The following is a 22360-nucleotide window of genomic DNA, read 5'->3' as shown; positions in this document are numbered from 1 at the left end:
ATATAAAAATATTAGTATACAGTATGAAAGGCTCTCTATATGTATTAGTAATTATTTTTGTGTAAGTGGTTGTTTGTTTTATATTGTAACATACTCTTATTTATGATACAGAAACATATGATACAGATTCTTATCCCTTCTAGAGTTCAGATCAAATAATCCAAAGGGATATCAGAGTCTTGTTACATGACATTCTGGCAGTCTTTATAGCCTGTTTTAAATTTCAGTGTGTATAAGAATCACTGGGGTGCCTCTTACATGCGCAGATTACTGTGTATCACTTTCTAGGCATACTTGACTCTGAAATTAGTATTTTTAATAATAACTCATATATTGATGCAGGCTAAATAATTTATTCTGTTTTATTTAAACATACAACATTGTAATGGGTGGTTTTGTTACTGTTTGGTTTTGGTACATATGTTTACTGCAAATGGTAAAAAATTTTCTCTGCATCTATGTTTGCTCTAGGATTCCCTATTAGTAAATAGTATTACACATCATTTTACCCAGTTGAGAGACCTGGATTCAACCTTGATTACTCCTACCTTTCCTACCATCTCTAATCCATTATTGGTGAAGCTTCTTGCATAGAAGGTTTTTGTAACCTCTTATCTACCTACTTACCTTTATTGTTGAGAGTATTACAGATATCCCCCATTTTTCCGCCACTGCTCCCCTCCACCCAGTTCTTGCCCCACCCTAGGCCTTCACCACACTACTGTCTGTGTTCATGGGTTATGCATATATCCCCTGCAGTGTGTTCTCCAAAGTGTCTTTCTAAAACATAGAGCTGGTCATGCCACCCACTTGCATAAATGTCATTCTTAGTAATTACCCAGTGCCCAAAGATATCTAAGTTTCTTAGTACATCTTATAAGGCCATTGCAATGTAGCTCCACTTTCCTTTATTCCCTGTCCTCTTCTTTCCTGGGACTGTAGACTTTCTGGCTGTTCTTGAGAAAAACACCATATTTTTTCATGTTTCCATGTTGTTTACATTACTGCTCTTTTCCATCTTATGTGCCTAGAATTCATATTGCAGGAATCATTTCCCATGTTCATCCATCCCCAAATAGCAACTGTCTCACTCTCTTGCTCAGCCTTTCAACAAGTGTTTATTGAGAACCTACCCCGAGCCTGACATGTGTCAAAGGCCAGGGATGCATGTGTGAACAGGACAGACAGATTTCCTGTCCTCACTTGTCTTACAGTCTAGTGACTGCACCCTTCTTTTATTTTGTTTGCATAGTTATACCCACTTGTCTGTTACATTACTATTAAATGTTTAATGCTCTCTCTCTTCCCATTTAATTTTGATCTCCAGAGCTGAGATCGTATCTTATATTTATTAGTTTCCCCACCTAGCGGTTGGCACAGTATATTGCATGTAGTGAGCACTGAAATGTACAATTGAATAAAACTTAGAAATCTAAATACAAAGGTACTCCCAGGGTATATCAAAACTATCCTTTATAGAATACATTTATATTTTTAATTACATAAGTAATGAAATTACTAACTACAGCCTACAGGGCGAGACCTGTGTGCACTATATTGTTTCCACTATATAGTGTCAGTGTTATAATTTTTTTCTTTGAGAACTTTAGGAGGAATATTCTGTCATTTAAAGCTTAATTTTAAACCACTTATGTCAATTGCATTTATAATTTAATGATTTGAAATAAAGATAAGAGCTAATTATTAAGATGTGGTTTCATACGACTTTTTTTTTTTTTTTTTTTTAATGTATCTTTATTGATTTCAGAGAGAGGAAAGGAGAGGGAGAGACAGAGATAGAAACATCAATGATGAGAGAGTCATTGATCGGCTGCCTCCTGCACACCCCCGACTGGGGATTGAGCCCAAAACCCGGGCATGTGCCCTGACCAGGAATCGAACCCCGATGGCCTGGATCCTAGGTCGATGCTCAACCGCCGAGCCAAGCCCGGCCAGGCTCGTACGACTTTTAATAGCAGTTCTGTTCAAATGAATTAGTAAATATTTCCAGCTGACTTCCTTTATTTTTAATACTCTGTACCTAGATTAATCCTGATCTATATCTTATAATATATTAAAAAATGCTCATAGTAAGCCAGTTAAAAACATGTTTTTTTGGTCATAGAATTTTAAAAACAATCACATCGGTGAACTGATAGATGCCACTTGTTTAATATATCCAATCAAAGGTATGAAATGATAAACCTTCTACAAAGACCTTTTACTCCCCCATTAGTATATAAACTTTTCCTCCTTTAAATCCTTCAAAATAAGCAATATTTTTGACATTATAGAAGGGAAGATGTATTTTTCTGTAGCTAGAAAGAGAAAAGTGTAACTTAACCATCCAGAATTGAGTGGAGGAAAGGAGAGCTGAACCCTTGGGTCGTTGGGAAGACAATCTTAAAATGGTTCAGATCACCAGAAGTTTCTCACCTCTTACTGCCATCATCATTATAAGAGTAGGACACTGGAACAAGAATCCGACAAAACTATTCCCTTTCATTTCTCTGGGAAAAGGAGATAGAGAGTAGATCTAGTTGTAAGAAAATCTGACAAACGTTAACTGAAATTTAACTATACTTACGGTGATGGTATCATTTATAATACAACCTAGGATATGTTGGGGAGTAAAAGGAGGTGGCATAATAATTACACTGGAACAATAAGTATAAATTGTAACCCAGGCAAATCAGAACTGTACTGTCATAACTGCTACAATAACGGTAGGAAGAATGTATTGTAAAAACAGAAAGAGGGGAGCTTGTAACTTAGGAAAAACCTTTACACATCTGAGCCAGACTTCTGAAGAATGAGAAGGGCATCCCCCAGTTTGGGTAGAGAGACTGGGCATGCCAGGCTGAGGAAACCTGGTGCTGTCTTTCTGCCATCCCGCCCTGCCTCTGAATCGTTCCTGCTTAGAGGTGCTTCACGTCCACCATTCTTCTAAAACAGCCCTGTGAAAACATTAGCTTTTAGTATAATAAACCTAATGTTCAAGAAAATCATAATTAAACTGGTTTATTTGCAGTAGTAATTGATTGGTAGCTTTTCCTTGCCCATCTCTACTACAGTATTTATATTTAAAATATACCAGTGGTCTGCTAGAGTTTCTCGAGATGAAACATTATTTTCAGTATGTGAGGGAAGGTACTACTTGCTCTGCATTCCAGATGGCTACACCAGAACAAATGGGTGAAAATTACAAAGGTGCAGATTTGGGCATCATTATAAGAAAATAGCATTCTACTGCTCTGTCCAAAGATGAAATAGGCTCTCCTGGGAGGTCCCAAGTTCCTCTGCATTAGAGGTAAAGGAAGACCCTTTTCCCAGGATGCTATCATTGGGATAGATTCTTTCCCTGCTACATTATACGGTGCTTTGGTATTAATAGTTGTTAGTATTTCAGGGAATGTTAGAGAGTTTGAAGCAGTGCTTCCTCAGTTTTTGGACTTAGGGGTAAGAGTGAGAAGATGTACTCCTAGTGTCTCCTGGTAGAGGAGACATTTGCTGGTGCCTTTTGCAGAGGTAATACCAACGATACTAATTTCCATATTTTTATTTATGTCTGCTCCTAATAATCATAGATATAATTAAAGATATAATTAAGTACACATCAGATTTACGAACCTATATTTAATTTTGTTCTGTTAAGTTCTTATGTGCCTGACTTTTCTAGCTTGTTGCTTATGTAGCATTTGTTCATATAATTTCACAAATAAGTTACAAAAAATACTGTTCAGCTCCACTCTCCAAATTCCTCTGATATTTTTAAGAAGGGAAATAAGATGATAAAAGTTTCTCCTTTAAAAATGAGCAAATCTTGGATCCTAAAAGTAATGCACTAAACCATATAACAAAAATTCATCAATTTTGACACACTAATATGTGAATTAAACATTTGCTTGGGTTAACCACATAACTTTCACATGATTGATCTATAGCAGTTGTTTTTGCTAAACAAATAATAACTTTAATTTATAATTGCTACTATTATCTGTTATGGACTAGGCACTATGCTAAGTAAGTTACACCTCACATCTTATAACAATGCTTTCATGGTAGGTAATTATAATTTTCATTACACATATGAGAAAGTGGGTGCCCACAAGGTTACATGGTTTGTAGATGAAAAAGCTACATTTGAATGCAGTTCTTTTTCATTCCAAAATTGTTGTTCTTTCCATTACTCCCAGTAGCTGTGTGCCAGTAGTTTGTGGACTTTAATTTACTATGTGTACTTGAACCTAAATTTATATAAAAGGTAATTTTATGTTGTATCTTTATTAACAGGTAAAGAGGTTAATATAGTATATTGCAGCATGTTTCAAAGCAGCATATATTGAAAACATTTGAAAGGAAATGCATGTTTACTCACATATATACATATATGTGAATGTATGTATGCACACAGGCATATACACAGAGAATTAAGCCAGAGGGGGAATTGTGTGTGTGTGTGTAGATATATAGATATAGACAGAAGGTTTATTTACTGTAGTTTTCTCTTGGTGGTTTTCTGTATATATGTGTGTATCTCTATGTATATGTGCATGTGTTTATGAAATATTGACTTGCTGGATATTTAGAGTTGACTTCAGTTATTTCATACCTCTAGAGCGGTACATCAGGAGCTTACAAGTTATACAGTAAGAGGGAAAAAGCCACTGTAATTCTAGTAGTTTGTTTGTGTTTTGCTTCCTTGCAGTTGAAAAGTTGGTCATCATAGTCAGCTAGGCACAGTGTTTTGTTTTTTCTTTTACTCTTATGCAGCTGTGGGTTTCCACAACTTGGGTTCAGAGAATAGCCTGGTAGATTATCTCATTTGTGCTTTATACTTCTCACATAGCACTATAATTGGGACAGTTTTGGAGAAGCAAAATTGGAAACATTAAGTGTGAGTAGATAGAAATAGAGAGGTAAACCTTTCCTTAATTTTTTTCTCTCTCCCATCTCCACCCTCCCAAGAAAAGCCACATTGATCTCAGCTTGCTCACTACTCTTCCTAGTCTAAGTTCTGACTAAGTAGCATAGGAGTTGGCAAACTACAGCTCCTGAGCCAAGGCCATGTTATTGAAACATAGCCACATTTATTAATTTATGTATTTTCTGTGATTGCTTTCTTGGTACAACAGCAGAGTTAAATAGTTGCAATAGAGACCTTATGGCCTGCAGATACTCTGTGGACCTTTACAGAAAAAGTCTGCAGACTCCTGATCTAGCCAGTAAGGAAGAAACCAGGGTTTATTCATTTCATTACCATGGGAATATTGTAGCCCATGAGCAGTAGTATTTCATGTCTAAAATGACTCTCATACTCTTGAATTAATATATCATGAAGAAACCCTGAAATTCTTCCATAGTTGGAGGTTCTTGTAATTAATTATATAAAGGAGAAAGGGGGTGAGGAAGGGAAGGAATTAGACGGGTTCATTTTGGTTTGTATTGACAATGATAACATCTGTATTATAGTGCATTAGGTTTATTTTATATCATTATGCAGTAGACAGACATTTGTCCCAGTGCTGACTTCTTGCCATCTGTCAGTTTTCAAATTGTGTGCATAGTTTTTGTTTTTGATTTTGTTTTTTTATTGTTGTTGACTGTCAGTTTCCTTCCACTTGTATCTAAGGTTCATTAAAGAAGGATCTGTCTTGATTATTGATGTATTCCCACTGCATAAAATGTACCTGACCATAATAGTTGTTCAGTTAATACTTACTGAATGCATGAACTGAAATATGAAATTTTATTTCTGATATGATTGTGTAAAATGGTTGTAACATGATTGTGTTTTTTTAAATGTCTGCGACCAGTTTATACCTAGAAAATAGGCAATAATTGGAAATCTGCAAGCCTTTGTGAAGTATGTACCTTTTCAAACTAATCATCTTCACTATTAGTCCTATCAGATCATTGCATTGTTGTGTCATCACTTGAGTGCAACTATTTGTTTGGTGCCTGACATCCTAATTAAAAATTGATGTAAAATGGTTAAGTTATATATTTCCAGTAGGTAAATTTCGCACTGGCTCCTTAGCTCTGGCTGCAAGTTCCTGTAGGTTCTAAATTACCTTAAAACTTGTAGTAAGTTTTTTATAAAGTTCTCAAATATAGTTAAATCATTTTAACATCATTGGCTTACCTGTAAAAGTTACCTGTCTCCATGTTCCCTTGCAATTCTTTTTAATGAGATCTGATCCCACCCAATGATGAGCTGTTTTCATTTCACTTATAAGATACTCTCAGAGTCACTAATTATGAAGACATATTCTAAATCACTTAAAATTAGATAGAATTTTATTGGAATTGGAAAACATCCGAAATTTATAGGAGATGTTCTAAGATCAAGTGAATGATATCAGTATGTTGCAATCTCAAAGTGATTGGAAATAGCTGGGGTATGTAGTGTGCCTAGGAATTTGACACTAACCAATTTGTGGTTGTCATGGCTAACACCCAGCATAACAGAATGTGAGCAGATGCAAGCTAAATGTAAAATAGGACAATGCAAAAACAGTTTCATTTGCTGAGGAAAACACTAATTCAAAGCAAATAGTTCCTTGGTATTGTGTTTTAATAAAAATCTCAAAGGAAGTCATAATGGCTTTTACACTAAAATATCTGCAATGTAATACAGTTTCTTTTTAGACTGTGTTTTTCTTTTGTTTCAAACATATATGATGCTAAATATATTAGTAGAAAAATAGGTTATAGCAACATGAAGAAATTTACATTCTGTACCATTGGTTGCCAACCAAACTGCTGACCATGGGGCCATATTTGGTTGTGACCTGTTTTTGTAAAGCAAGTGAGTTAAGAATGGTTTCTATACATGTTTTATAGCATTTAAAAATTTTAAGTATTTTAAGGATGTTATTCACTGTCTTTTCACTTGCCTGTTTCCCATGAAAAAATCTGCTGTCATCCTTTTCTTTGCCCTTCTCTATGTAATTTGTCTTTTTTAAAAATCTGGTTGCTTTTAAGATTTTCTTTACCAGTGGTTTTGAGCAATTTGATTTGATTAAGATGTGCCTTGGTCTAGTTTTCTTCATGTTTCTTGTGCTTGGGGTTGGTTGAGCTTCTTGGATTTATTGGCTTATTTTCCTCAAATTTGAAAAGTTTTCATCTGTTGTTTCAAATAATTTTTCTATCCCCCATTTCTTTCCGTTAAGAACTTCAGTTACACATATTGTAATTATATTAGGCTGCCTGAAGTCCCACAGTTCCCTGATGCTCTTTTATTTTTTCCTCTTTTTGTTACATCTTGGATAGCTGCTTTTGGTTTATTTTCAACGTTACAATTATTCCCATCCATTTTTTGAGAGCTTTTTATGCATCTTTCATTCCTCTACCTATGTTTTTGAACATACAGACTACAGTTATAAAAACCATTTTAATGTCCTTTTCTGCTAATGCTAACATTTTTGTCAGTTCTGGGTTACTTTCAGTTGATTGATTTTTCTGCTCATTCTGGGTCATGTTTTCCTGCTTCTTTGCCATGCATGCCTGATAATTTTTGACTAGATGATAAACATTGCAAATTTTGCCCTGTTACATGCTTCATATTTTTTCTCTGCTTATGAATCTTTTTGAGCTTTAGTCTGAAACATAGTTTAGTTACTTGGAATCAGTTTAAAACTTTCAAATCTTGTTTTGAAGGTTTGTTAAATGGGGTCAAAGAAATGTTTAGTCTATATCTGATTTTTACCCACTATTGAGCTAAGACTTCTCAATTTGGCTTTTAGGAACAAGCACAGCTCCCTGTCCTGTATGAATGCAAGGTACTCTTCCCTTTAATTCTTTTGAGTGGTAATTTCCTCACACACATATGTGCACCAGTCATTGTTGTACTGACTATCTGAGGGGTCCCTTTGCAAGATGAGCTCTGTCTCTTCAGCTCAGACAGTTTGCCTAGGTTTCTCCTGTCAGCACCAAGGCCTGAAGATTCTACTAAGGCAGTAAGCTGGGACAGTTGTAGAGCACACTTGCTTGTTTCTCATCACTCAGGGATAATTTTTCTTTACTTGCTGATGTCCAGTGTCTTTAACCAAAGTTTCATCTATTTTGTCTAGTTTTTTTGTTGGTTCAAATAGGACAGTATTTTTGATACCCATTACTATATTGTAGCTAGAAGTGAAATTTGTGATGTTGAAATTTAAGTGTTAGTGGTGGAATAATTCCAGGTGATGACACAAAGAATTGAACCATAGATATAAGAGTAATATAGGTGTAAAGGTCATTGAATGAATCATCCACATGAACTTTGATGTCACCTAAGCAGATGGAGTTGAAATGGAGAGTAAGAATTTAAACCAAAAGCCAAAGTTGTGAGATTTTAATACTGCATTTGGTTGGGAAAATACTCTTTTAAAATTATGTTAAATTATCTGTCTTTTCATCTAGAACCTTCTGATAACTTAAGGGAGATTCTCCAAAATGTGGCCAAATTGCAAGGGGTTTCAAATATGAGAAAGCTGGGCCATTTGAATAACTTTACTAAGGTAAGTAACTTGAATATTAATATTATCATCTAAAATTCTCTGTTCCTTATTATACTTATTAGATACTTCTTAACATCGTCGATAAGAATTCTTGTGTATGCGCTTAGTATTAGAGCTTTCCTCTAATGCTTCTCAAGGATTTTGTCATGTGTTTTTAAATTTAAAAGTGTATTTGAATAACGGAAGTATTAAATGCTTGTTGTAGAAAATTTGGTAGGTTCAGAAAAGAATAGAGAGAAAAAATAGCTGAGAAATCCATAATCCAGTTTTCACTATTACTCATATAATGATGTGTTTATTTTGCCTTTTTATGCTTATTTTTATTTGATGATATATGATAAATATGTTTTGTACATCAGTATGTGTGTATGTTGCATTTCATAGACATAACCATAATTCCCAGAGCAATAGTAGAACTTCCTCTCTCTTTCCCTCATACTCCATTCCCATTTTCTGGATCTCAATTAGAGCCTAAGATAAATGCAGGGGCCCTTATCCCAAATAAATATTGACTTGATCTCTGTTAGCAGCCAAGAATTCCCTAGTTTGATGGATTGGTATGTTTCTGAGCCTGGTAATTCTGGAGAGCCCACTTTTGGAAACACTGAAATGCCTATTATTTGAAGTGATGCCATAAATAGAAATCAGAATGGATCCTTTGGGAAAAATTTATTTTTCCATTTTAGTTTACTAAATATAAATTGCCCTGCTCCATTTTAAGTGTAGGAATAGTTGTATGTCTTACCCCTTCCCTGCTCTAAGTGTGACCACAGACCAGCAGCATTGGCGTCACCTTGGAGCTTGTTTGACGTGCACTATTTTCAGCCCACTGCAGTCCTTCTGAATCAGAATCTACATTTTAACAAAGATTCTCTGGTGAATTTCTGTGTACATTAAAGTTTGAGTCACATTGTTTTAGCCCTGTAAAATCTCTAATTTTCCCCTGTCTAGTAATTGGACTGTGGCTTGGATTTAGTTTGACTTTATAGAAGTAAAAAGGGATGAGAATATAGTCACCATGTAACAGAATTGTTTTGTTGGTCGTGTTGCACAGTAAATATAAAATTGGTTAGCTTTTTTCATAGGGGAGCAAGTATATATGCATGTGTTTTTTAAGTGAAGTTTTGGAATATTCTAGCATTTATATTTATATAACAGATGAGAAAATTGTTTTATATGAGGGATGAGAAAGTGGTTTTTTTTTTTTTTAGAAAAACTTACAAAAACATTGAATTAGGTGCTTGAGAAGGGATTTTCAGAAATATCCCTATGTATGTTTTCATTTTTATGAATGTAATGAAAAATCTTCAGATACCTTCCTTCATTGTGATAGTCAGATAATCTCAAGTCTTTAGGACTCAAAGTTGTTCCAAGGTTGCAGATTGCATCTCCTGAGTTCACTCCCTTCTATTAAATCTACAGTTTTATTTCACCATTCTTCACCCAACTATAATAAATCTTTACCGCTTGCTTAGATTTAACTATTAAAAAATTAATAGAGGTTATGTCCAGTTTGAACTCATGGTTTCTGTTCATAATCAGAGTGACACCTAGATATGTAATTTCACATCCTTGACAACTAGGATTCTGAAAGCTGGGGATGGATATTAAGAATGGCAGTGATTTCTCTTACTTCACTCTGGCACCATTACAGACACTAGAGCAGCCTTAAAAATCTAGAGTGGCGCTGTCGAGCAGAAATATAGTGAGCCACACAAACAATTAAAAAATTTTAGTACCGACACTAAAAAGTAAAAGGAAATGTGAAATTATTTTAATAGTATATTTTTAATCCAGTATATCCATATTATTATCATTTGATGTAATTAGTATAAAGTAGTATATTTTATATTATATAGGATATTTAACATTTTTTCAGGTGTGTATATACTCTTATAGCACATCTCCATTCAGACTAGCCCCATTTCCAGTGCCCATAGCCACTGTGGCTAGTAGGTACTCACCATAATGGGCAGTGTACATATCGAACTTTTTGCAATAGGAGTGATTTAAACATCTATTTCTAGGAATCTATTGGACTCTTTTTTTTCTTTATTCCCCATCTATCTCTATGTAGGTCCCAGGCTGCCTGGGGTGAGGTTCGGTTACACTCCTTTTTTCCTGCTTCATTTCCTCATTTCTGCCTTTGAGTTTTTCCTGCAGTGTCTTACTAAGCTTCCTCCACGCGGTCTCCTTGACCTGTGCTTTCCTTACCTCTTTTCCCCTTCCTCCTTCCCTCCACTCTCTTTCTCTCTCCTCTTGTCTTCTTCCCCTTTTCCCTTCATATCCCTTCTTGTTACCCTTCCCTGTGGCACCCCTTCTCCTTCCCTTGTTCCTCCCCTCCCCTCCCCTTGTTCCTCCCCTCCCCTCCCCTCCCCTCCCCTCCCCTCCCCTCCCCTCCCCTCCCCTCCCCTCCCCTCCCCTCCCCTCCCCTCCCCTCCCCTCCCCTCCCCTCCCCTCCCCTCCCCTCCCCTCCCCTCCCCTCCCCTCCCCTCCCCTCCCCTCCCCTCCCCTCTCCTTTGTACTGCTGTGTAAAGTGTGGAGGGACCCATCTTTGTAATGAACATCATAGGCTTTGGGACTTTTTGTTCTGCCTTGTTCTTTTCTGTGTAATTTTCACGTTTCCCTCTGGCCCCAGTTCTAGGTTATAGCAGCCCCTTTATTTTCTGTTTTAAATTATTTATGCATTTAAAAGCCAGATAACCAAACTTACTAGAAGTTTTCTAGTAAGAGACTAAATCTTGAGTCAAGGTCTGAGGAACTGTCCAAAACATTGGACTTGATAAAATCTGATTTGGCTTCTTGGTGATACAATGGGGAGAGTATGAGCTCTAGATTAAATAAAAGGGAACTTACAGCCTAACTCTGACCCTAACTAGCAAGGCAATCTTGGCCTGATTTCTGGACTCCAAGGTAATCTTGCTGCCATTAGAGGCAAGGTCCCAGCCTTTCAACCTGGGGTTTGTTTTTAGGTTTGTGTTCTATTTTTTCCACTTTTCTAGTTTTTTTGGCTGACTCTTAAGGAGATGAGTCTGCTTATTAGCTCGAGTTGCAGATTGGTAAGCTATTACTACAACAGGGTTTTTCAACCTCAGCAATATTGACATATTGGGTGAGATAATTATTTGTTTTGGAAAGCTGTCTGTTTAGGAGCTTCCCTGGCCTCTAACCACTAGATGCCAGTAGCACACCTCCACCTGATGTGACAAGCAAAAGTGTCTCCAGACATTTCCAAATGTTTTGTGGGGGACAGACTTGACTCTGGTTAAGAACCACTGCTGTAAATAAATGTCTTTAGATAAAATTTCTCCAAATGCTTAGCACAAAATAAATGCTTACTGAATTTAATCATAATATAATGTGTCTTTGAATTCCATTTTGTTGGAGAGCTAGATTAATAAATATTAATAAGCATTAATAATGCTGAATTAATAATTAATATTAATACCTATTTCAGAGCTGGTATTCGTACAAAATTTTTATTTCCTTATAGAGTAAAATGTAGAAATTCTCAGAAATCTCATAAGAATAGCTGTCTAGACTAAGAAGATGAGAAAAATAATTATGATACCAGGAGACTTGTTAGTTAGGAGTTAGTTGGTCACCCTTCTCTGTGTTCTCAGAACAGGTTATATATGTGTCTGCTGGTCTTTATCCGTTCTTTTATTATTTGTTGTGGGTTACTGTCTTATTAAACTGAGTTTCTGAAACATAGGATATAGCTAATATTTATTTTTCTACTCATATCCCTCTCCATCCCAAAGCCTGGCACATAACAAGTGTTTAATTAAAGGTATTATATTACATTGGGAAGATTTTTATTTTAAATATGAGTTTCTGTTGTATTAGCATTTGTTTTGTTAAGTATAAGCCCAGCTCTTAGGATTAAGTTAATTTAGTAGATCAGTGGGCTAAATGTTGTATAGGGTGGACTTCATCTCCAGAATTTAAACTTCCTTTTAAGGTATGAAGAGAGAGGGTGCTAGCGACGTGATCCTATAGTCATGTGAATGTCACACAGCCATGCTTGCCTTCTGACATCATTTCACTAGATAAAGTAATGTGTATAACAGACTGCTGATGAATATAATCTTAGTATTCTATTTTTAAAACTATCAGCATGCTCATAAAGACCTGTTTTTAAAGATGAAAATAGTTCAACTCTTTAATACTCTAAAAGTTCTATTTTTCTATATTTAATCTTACATATTTATATGAAAACCTCCAAAGGAATCTTTATTTTGTCCTGTTTTTAAAAACTTCAAAAATAGTATAAGCTAAATATAAAATATTAATATGGTGCAGAACAGTATATAGTAAAAAGTGCAGGTCCTTTCTCACATGCTCCCATCCATCTCCCCACTCTGACAAAAATGCCCTTCTACGGAGGGGACCACAAAAGGAATTTACCCTCCTCTGGTGTGATTGTAAGTGTGTATATACATGCGGGGTGAGAATTAAGAGTTAAAAAGAAGTGTTTAATGTAGTGCTTAGTTTATTTACTATTTATTGTTATATGTGTAGGCACAGTTTTTTAAAATAAAATAGTGAAATATATTGATTTGTAGTTTGCTTTTTCCTACTTCCCAATATATCATAGATTCCTTTCCTTTTCTATAAATATAGATCTACTTTCTGAAAGCTGCATATGTATGTGTGGATAGGGGTGTGTATATATCCACACATACTTGTCTATGTATATTTATACAAACATGCATACATATTTATACATACCATAATTTATTTCATCATCCCACTGTTTAAATATGTTTTCCCTACTTTTTGCTATGTTAAATAATGCATTAATAACACTCTTGTGCACATTTTTGTGCAGTATAGAATTTTTAAAGTATGATTGCTTAGTTGAGAGCATTCGTACTTTTTATTTTAAAACTTACTTCTACATTGCCCTTTGAAAAGATCATGCTATGGAATTCTACTCTGTGATAAGATTTTTAAAAGTTTGGGTTATTCTATCTGTTGCTTACTTAGAACTCACCGTTCATGTCACCTTCAGAGCAATATGAGTAAACTGAGAATAGCATTTAATTGCCCAGTTTTAACTGATTATTGTATTTTTTAAAAATTAATTTTTTAAGCATTTTTTTTATTATCTAGAGATGGCTTAGACTTCTGTTTTATTTTTTCATGTATTTATTGGGTTGATACTGGTTAATAAAATGATACAGGTTTCAGGTGCACAGTTCTACAACACATCATCTGTATACTGTATTGTGTGTTCACCACCCCACATCTAGTCTTTGTCCATCACCATTTATCCCCGCTATACCCTTCTCCACCTTCCCCCACCTGCCTTTTCCCTGCAATCACCACAGTGTTGTCTGTATCTATAATAGACTTCTGTTTTTAACTTTGTCAGAATATAATATTGTTGATAACCCCCTTTGCGTATTTTAGTATTTATAAGGGATTATATGGATTAATTTTAACAAATAAATTGATTGATGATGAACATGGATTTTAATAGGCAAAATAAATCAGTGACAGGTTATCAAAACTATTAGCCCATTTAAAAATAAGATATTATGTAGTAATATTTGTTTTGTTTATATAAAAATTAAATTTAACAGTTATGTTCATGATTGTAGACTTTTGATGATATTGAATACTTAAGTTGGTTTATAAGTAACAAATTGAAGAAACCTAATTCAACTAACCTAAAGTAAAAAGTTATTTGCTCTCGTGATGAGGAAGACCAAATGTTGGGTCCTAATTTCAGGTAAAAAACCCAGTGATTGAACAATGGTAACTGCATTCTGCCTCTTCGTTTCTCAGCTCTCTTTTCTTTTCGGTTATCTTCATTCTCAGACACTTTCCAAATGACTAAGATACATCATCTTTACAGCTTTAAGTCATAAAAGGAGAAAGAGTGTAGCCCTCTCTGTCTTCTGCATGAATTCTGATCCTGTTTGGTCACATTCAGCTAGGCATTGTGACAGGCACAAAAATATGTGGAATAGGGAGCAGCAGAATCCCAATGAAAAGTGTGAGTGATGTCTAATAATTTTGTATTTTAAGTGACTATAATGACACTAATTTTTATACTTTGAAAAGCCTTTAATGATTTCTAGACATAATCAGTGATTTATTCTTTTTTTTTTTTTTTTTAATCCTCACCAGAGGATATTTTTTCCATTGCCTTTTCAGAGAGAGTGGAATGAGGGGAGAGAGGGAGAGAGAGAAACACCAAAGTGTGAGAGATATATCAATTGGCTGCCTCCAGAGGGTGCCCTGCCAGGGCCGGGAATCGAGCTTGCAACTAAGGTACATGCCCTTGGCTGTAATGGACCCGGGAGCTTTCAGTCTGCAGGCCAACGCTCTAACCACGGAGCAAAACCGGCTAGGGCAGTGATTTATTCTTAATGTAACAAACCTCAGTGATATAAGGCAGGCAGTATTTCATTTTAAAAACTTGTACAGGAGATAGGAAGTTACCTGTAGTGGCTAAGATAGTAGTGAAGGAACTGCTACCTAAAGATCTAAGATTATGCCCGGCCGGGCGTGGCTCAGCGTTTGAGCGTTGACCTAGGATCCAGGAGATCGGGGTTCGATTCCCAGTCAGGGCACATGCCAGGTTGCGGGCTTGATCAGTGACTCTCTCATCATTGATGTTTCTATCTCTCTCTCTCCCTCTCCTTTCCTCTCTCTAAAATCAGTAAAGATATATTTAAAAAAAATAAATCTAAGATTAATTAATAATTCATCTTCCATTCAGTAGTTGAGGCAAGATGAAATTCCCATTGTTTAAACTCACCTATTCAGTGGGGTTTTTGCTATTTCTGCCTCCCTTTTTCCTAGAGTAAGAGTTAAGGGGCTTTATTTGTACTTTAGGGTTTGGTTATTTAAATTAGGTGATAATTAGTAAGGTAGTGAGTCAGTCACTACAAGAATTTTGTATTAAAATAATTTATTCTTATTCCTGATATTTTGAATCTTACTATAGGTGAACTGGTGATGAAAAGTAAACATACTTATTTGATAATTGCAAGTCAGAATCTTATTAATATCTTGTAATTACTTATTCCTGATATATGTAAATTATGTATGTATAGAAAATTTAGTCTCTGCTTGGGGTAATTCTAATTCAAAAGGGATATTTTAACTTAAGACTGATCAATAAACCTTCTTCTGTAATTCTGGCAACAACTTGAAAGCATTATTTAACCACCTTTAAAAGCAACACCCTAACATCTATTACTATCCCTGAAAAATAGGCACAGATTATGACTAATATGCTATGTTTCACTGTAAATTGTTCTTTGTAGTAGTTACTTGTGATTTTCCAGTTTCCAGCTGAGTGGACATTTTTCTCAGAAATGTTTCTTGCAACTGAAATGCTTTGAATATTAGATAGCAGAAAATGATACTTCTTTCTAAATACTTTCTAGATTGTGTTTTTTGAGATCATAGTAATAACTTTAAATTTTGTTTTACCTTTTTTATCAAAACTGCTAACTAGCAAATGTTAAATGGTGAACAGTCACATACTTTGTGGTCTGGGAAGGTGGATAATTGGGAAATTATGTTCTCTGAATCTGTAGGTGTTTTTTTTCAAGGATATTTGGCAGTTGTGAGAAAGATAATGCAGGAAATGAGAACCAAGCACACACTTCGGGGAGAAACCAGTATGATAGGACAAAACTTTATAACCTATTTTTAGGATTTCAGAGCATTTCATTTAACGTCGGTGACTCCTGTGGATGAAGAATGCAAACATTGCCTCTCTAGAAATTCGGTGGATATGTATAAGTCATTGTTTTAAGAAAGTAACATTTTTCCCATTTAAAAAACTCTATATTTTATATAAACAAATTCTAAACTTCATTTTTCTGTGAAATTTATGAATTAAGAGTATGCCCAAGGTCTAAGTAATCCTAACACTGTGGTTATAATCATAAACAGTCCTGATTTTTCTTTTTTATTAGTATATAGTACTATATAGTGACAGTGCTAGTAATCTGAAATAGCTGAGAAATCTCAAATAAATACTAAATTATTTTTAATAGTGATAAGTGTAGGATTTTTTTGTGTTCTAATCCTTTAAAATGAGCAAATTTTGTGTGCATGTTTTTAGTTAGCTGTTCTAGCACAAATGAACAATATATAAATGTAGTTAACAAATGAACTATATATATATATATATATGTATATACATATTTAAATATATCTTCATTGATTTCAGAGAGAGGAAGGGAGAGGGAGAGAGAGAAACAGAAACATCAATGATGGGAGAGTCATCATAGATCGGCTGCCTGCTGCACGCCCCCAAATGGGGATAGAGTCCACAACCCGGGCATGTGCCCCGACCGGGACTCAAACCACAGTCTGGATCCTAGGTCGATGCTTAACCGCTGAGCCATGCCTGGCCGGGCCAGATATTTATTTTTTTATGTCCACTCCCTCCCCTCTCCCCATGTAAATAATTTCAGTACAAAGTTGTAGTAAGATTTTTCACAGTGAGATTATTTTAATATAAATCATCAAAAGTAATTTCTGATCCTGGTGCATTTTTTTTTCAGTTTATTTTACAAGATATTTTCAGTTTATAATCAGCAATGTATTTTTTTATCTGGTATAATTATGTTAAAAAACAATTTCTCGCCAATTTGGTAAACTTTTTTTAAATGGAATTTTTCAGTGCACTTGATTTAGGTTCTAGGGAACAGGAAACAGGTCATGTTTATCAATTTTATTTCTTCAGTAAATTCTTTGAGTTTTCTTTGTCTCTTCTGAGAATGTTTCCCCTCAATTCATTTAAACCTTTTACACTGCAAGGGCCTGCCAGTATTACTTTGTTAGGTGAGGGTGAAGTGTTATGGGCTGAATTGTAACCCCTTCGCACACACCCCCATTATTTCTTTAGTTGAAGTCCTAACCCCCAAGTGCCTCTGAGTATATCTGTATTTGGAGATAGGTCCTTTAAAGAGGTAATTTAGGTAAGATTAGGTCACATGGATGGTCCCTAATCTAATATGACTGGTGTCCTGATAAGAAAAGGAGATTAGGACACAGACACACACAGAGGAATGACTATACAGGGTGGGGCAAACATAGATTTACAGTTGTTTGTATGGAAAATAATACAGTAATAAATAATAACACAAGAATAAACTTTTGCATACTCACATTGTAAACCTACTTTTGCCACGCCCTATATGAAGACACAGAGAAGCTAGCCATCTACAAACCAAAGAGAGAGGCCCTCAGAACAAGGAAACTCTGTGAAGACACTTTGATCTTGGATTTGTAGTCTCCAGAATCATGAGAAAATAAATTTTAGTGTTTAAGGCACCAGGTCTGTCGTATTTGTTACAGCAGCCCTAACAAACTAATACAGGGCTCTTCACCTTTTGCAAATAATATTTATGACTAATAGCTTATTTAACTTGTAATTTAGGGTATGCAATTGGTTTGTTAGAGATATAGAAATTTTTTTCTTGTCTCAAAGCTTAGGGAATCTTACATTATTATTTTAAATTTATGTATGTATAAAAAATTTTTATTTTCAATTTTAAAGTACTTACATTAGGTAACAAAACACAATAAAAATAACAACAAAAAAATATTCATACTCTTGAAAGTCTAAAAGCTCTTTTGTTTCTCATAGTTCAGAACTTTAAAGATTTTTATAGGAACACCAGTAAAACCATTTTCGATAAATACATGTGAAGAAAAGCTTTTTAATTGCGTTGCCTGATTACCTATATCTAGAGCATTTTCCCACCACATAAAGTGATCATTTGTATAGTCTCCATCGTGTTCCGAAAGCACTGCAGTATCTGAGGAGCACTCTGTTCTTATCCCCAACACTGTTCTGTTAGAATCTTTTCTTTTTTTGCCTCTAAACAAGAAATTGGGTAGGAAAATTTACAAGGATCCTACCAATAGGATAATGAACTTAAATCGTTAGCTTTTTGCTACGTGAAGAGAGTGGTAAAATTGTTGAGGGGGAAAATAGAATAATCCAAAATAATTGCTTCTTTCACATGAAGGCCAGAGAGGAGGATTCAAGAAATGAAAAACTGGCAGGTCAAGTAATAAAACGACAATAAGATGATAGAAATAACTCTGCATGTTTGAACTGTAAAATGACATTCTAAAATTTTTATTTTCCAATCTAAAAGAGTAATGTATATAGACAAAAATGTATAACAAATACATATTTGGTGTTTTTTTTCCTGACAGCTTCTTTGTGATATTGGCCACAGTGAAGAAAAATTGGGTTTTAACTATGAGGATATTATAATTTGGTAAGTAGAGTTTAGTTTCTTTTCTCACCTCTTCTGGATTTTAGTAGTATCTATTTTAGTAATTTTAAACTAAAATTAGGAATGTTAACACCTCATCTTTAATCTTATAGAAACAATTGTTTGAACATTAGAAAAATTCAGGATTTCCAAAATTTTATTTGTTATCCTGTTCTGATATTTTGTAATTATCAAATATAAAGAGCCAAAGCTAATGTTGAAAAAAAGCTGGACTTTTTCAATTTAAACTTCTAAATGGCAAACTTGATTTGCTCGTGCCCACTAATAGAGGCATAACGTTCTAGTATAATAATCCATCTTTTTGGCATGCTTAGGAATTAAAATTGATATAAATAATCTGTACCTACTGTCATTATAAAGTATTTTTATTGTTTAAACCAGTGATTTTTTTTTTAGAGGATTGGAAGCAGGTAGGCAGATAGAGAGTAATAGGTTATAGTGGCATACGTGTTACAGCTTGAAAAAGGCATATTTAATGTCCCGTTGTTTATATAAAATAAACTACAGGTAGTAGGACAAAACTCAATAGCATTTTCTTTAATGGTGAGAATGTACCAAGGAGGCACAGATGAAAAATTATCATTAGTGAAATTTCATGGCTTACAGCAAATGGTTTTTATATGTGTAAAATAAGTAGTAGTTTTGCTGATTTCAACTGAGGAAGAATTTGGTACCATAATTTTACATGTGTTTGAAACTTGTGCAGCAAAACTTTTTGTTTGTTTTCAAACAGCTTGCGGTTAGCTTTATTGAATGAAGCAAAAGAAGTGCGGGCAGCAGGGCTACGAGCTCTTCGATATCTCATCCAAGACTCCAGTATTTTGCAGAAGGTGCTTAAATTGAAAGTGGACTATTTAATAGCCAGGTAATTTTCCAAGAGCTTTCTGTGTTTTTATATGTTTTAAAAATTATGTATTAATTTTTAGCATACCTACCATAAACAGTACAGGTTTTTAGTGTAAAGCCTGATAACTTTTACAGATACAGACAACAAGTTCCCTGTTATACCAAATAAGATAATGGAACATTTTCAGCATCCCATTCAAGTTTCCTTGTGTCTCCAACCAGTAATAAGTATTATTCTGACTTTTCATATTGTAGACTAGTTCTTCCTGTTCTTGAACATCATATATTGAAAATTGCTGTGTCGTATTTCATGTTATGAATAGACAACAATTAATTTATTCCATTCTTTTGATGATTTTCTGAGTTGTTTTCAGTATTTGTTTTGAATAAAGCGTTCCTGAACTTCCTGTACAATTCCGTTGATGGACATATATATGCACTCATTTCTCTCAGGTATATACATAGGAGTGAATTGTTAGGTCATAAAGTTTATATTTATCTTTAATAGATCCTGCCAACAGTTTTCCAACATGATTGTACTGATTAAAATTCTTAGCAGCGGTATTTGAGAGTTCCAGTCTTTCCACATTCTCATCAGCACTTGCTATTTTCAGTCTGTAATTACAGCCTTTTGGTTTTCATTGTGAATTCCCTTTGTGGTTTTAACTTGGATGTCCCTGATGAGAAGTGACATTAAGCACCTTTTCTTTGCTTGTTGACTATTTGGGTGTCCTCCTTGATTTTTGCTCATTTATATATTCGATTGTCTATCTTGTTGTGTAGGAGTTCTTGATGTCTTCTGTGTATGATTCCTTTCAGGTATGCATGTTGAGAATATTTTCTCCAAATCAGTCTGCCTTACCTTTTCACTTTTATTAATTAGTAAAATTCAATTAGAGGTCATTTATTTTATACTTAATGCTTTAGGTAACTTTGAAAGATGATATTCTATGTTTTTTCCTAAAGTATTTATTCCTTAATACATTTCAGTAGGTAATGATTCATTTTTGTTGGATATCCAATAAATATGAGCAACATTTATTGAAAAGATTTTTCTTTCACATTTAGATTAGTGTCACTCTTGTTGTAAATCAGGTAACAGATAAATATGGATCTACTTTTACATTATCATCTTGTACATTTCCATAAAACTTTCTGAGATTTTAATAGCAATTGCATTGAAGCCGTAGGTTAATTTGGGATGAGTTTACACCTTAGTAATGTTGAATCATCCAAACCTTTATTTATTTGGAACTTTAATTTCTCTCAGCATTTTGTAATTTTCTGTGCAGAGCTCTTGCACATAGTTATTAGGTTTATTTAAGGTATAGTTTTATGATTTATATATTTTTATTTTTTAATGTAATTAAATCTTTTTCATAATTTTTTTACTAACATAGAAAAATAACTGTGTTGTGGTTTTTATTGTATATTAACCCCTGATCTAGTTATCTTTCTAAATTCACTTTCAGTTCTAATTATTTTAAAAATTATTTTAGTTTCTATTACATAAGCATTAATTGCAAATGATGACCATTTTATTTTTCCCTTTCCAATCCTTATATATTTATTTTTCTTGCCTTATCGCATTGGCTAGAATATTGCACTGACTAGAAATGGCGATAGTGGAAAACTTTGTTTTGCTCCTAAACCCAGATTGAAAGTGTTCAGTATTTGCTCTTATTTATGAAAGCTGTAGATTTTAAAGGATTTTTCCTATTGTTTGTTTGCATTCCCGAAGTAAACAGCACTTGTTCATAATGTCTCATCCTTTTCATGTATAACTGAATTTGGTTTGCTAATATTTTGTGAAAAATTTTTTCAGCTATGTTCATGAGAAGTATTGGCTTATGTTTTTCCATAAAACATAAGCCAATACTTCTAATGTCCTTGTTTGGTTTTGGTATCAAGAGTATGTTTGCTTTATAAAACAACTAGGGAAGTTTTGCCCTCATTATAGTCTGTGGAAGAATTTATGTAAGATACATACTGTTTTCTTCTTACATGATTAGTAGAATTCACAAGTGAATGTCTGGGCCTGTGGTTTTCTTTTTAGGAGTTTTAAGATTATGGACTCAGTTTCTTTAACAAGTAGGGGACTATTAGTACTACTAAGATTTTCTACTTCTTGTGTCAGTCCTTTATATATTTTGAAGTTTTGTTGTTGCATTCGTAATAAGAATCATTAAACCTCCCAGCTGGGCATGGCTCAGCAGTTGAGCGTCGACCTAGGATCCAGGTGATCGGGGTTCAATTCCCAGTCAGTGCGCATGCCCGGGTTGCGGGCTTGGTCCCCAGTCGGAGGCATGCATGAGGCAGCTGATCAATGACTCTCTCATCATTGATGTTTCTCTCTCTCTCTCTCTTTCTCTCCCTCTCCTTTCCTCTCTCTGAAATTAATAAAGATTTTTTTTTTTTTTAAATCATTAAACCTACACTAACTTTCTTCTCCATAGGATTTTATAATATACCTTTCCCCATTCTTTCACTTTCTATCTTTTCTGTTCTTACATTTCTCTCCTATAAACATCATATAGGTGTTTTTTTGTTTTTAAACTGGCTTGACATCTGTCTTCTAATTAGAGTGTTTAGACTATGTTTAGTGATTTTTCATATACATGGTCTCTGGGCTTTATCTAAATGTAATTTTATATATATGAGTTTGTCATCTAGCTATCAGGTTTTTCATATATTTGAGTTTGTTTGCTTTCTTGCTATTTG

General features: G+C 34.4%; 1 protein-coding gene across 6 annotated transcripts in view; it reads left to right on the top strand.

The window, feature by feature from the left end:
• The window catches only part of RICTOR (RPTOR independent companion of MTOR complex 2), an 89082-nt gene that overhangs the window by 16535 nt on the left and 50187 nt on the right, over nt 1-22360 (top strand). For 5 of the 6 annotated variants that reach the window (XM_081131305.1, XM_081131302.1, XM_081131303.1 and 2 more), the window contains 3 exons: nt 8407-8504; nt 18711-18775; nt 19527-19658. In XM_081131305.1, coding sequence (XP_080987431.1) covers nt 8407-8504; nt 18711-18775; nt 19527-19658 — 295 coding nt within the window. Of the gene's footprint in view, nt 1-7746; nt 7785-8406; nt 8505-18710; nt 18776-19526; nt 19659-22360 lie in introns of those variants that run through there. The other variant, XM_081131304.1, reaches the window with a different exon arrangement.

Source organism: Miniopterus schreibersii (genome assembly GCF_964146895.1).
Source record: "Miniopterus schreibersii genome assembly, chromosome: 3".
In the NCBI taxonomy this organism is placed as follows: domain Eukaryota; kingdom Metazoa; phylum Chordata; class Mammalia; order Chiroptera; family Miniopteridae; genus Miniopterus; species Miniopterus schreibersii.
Note: the sequence above shows the minus strand (reverse complement) of the source record. Positions and strands in the feature narration are given on the sequence as shown.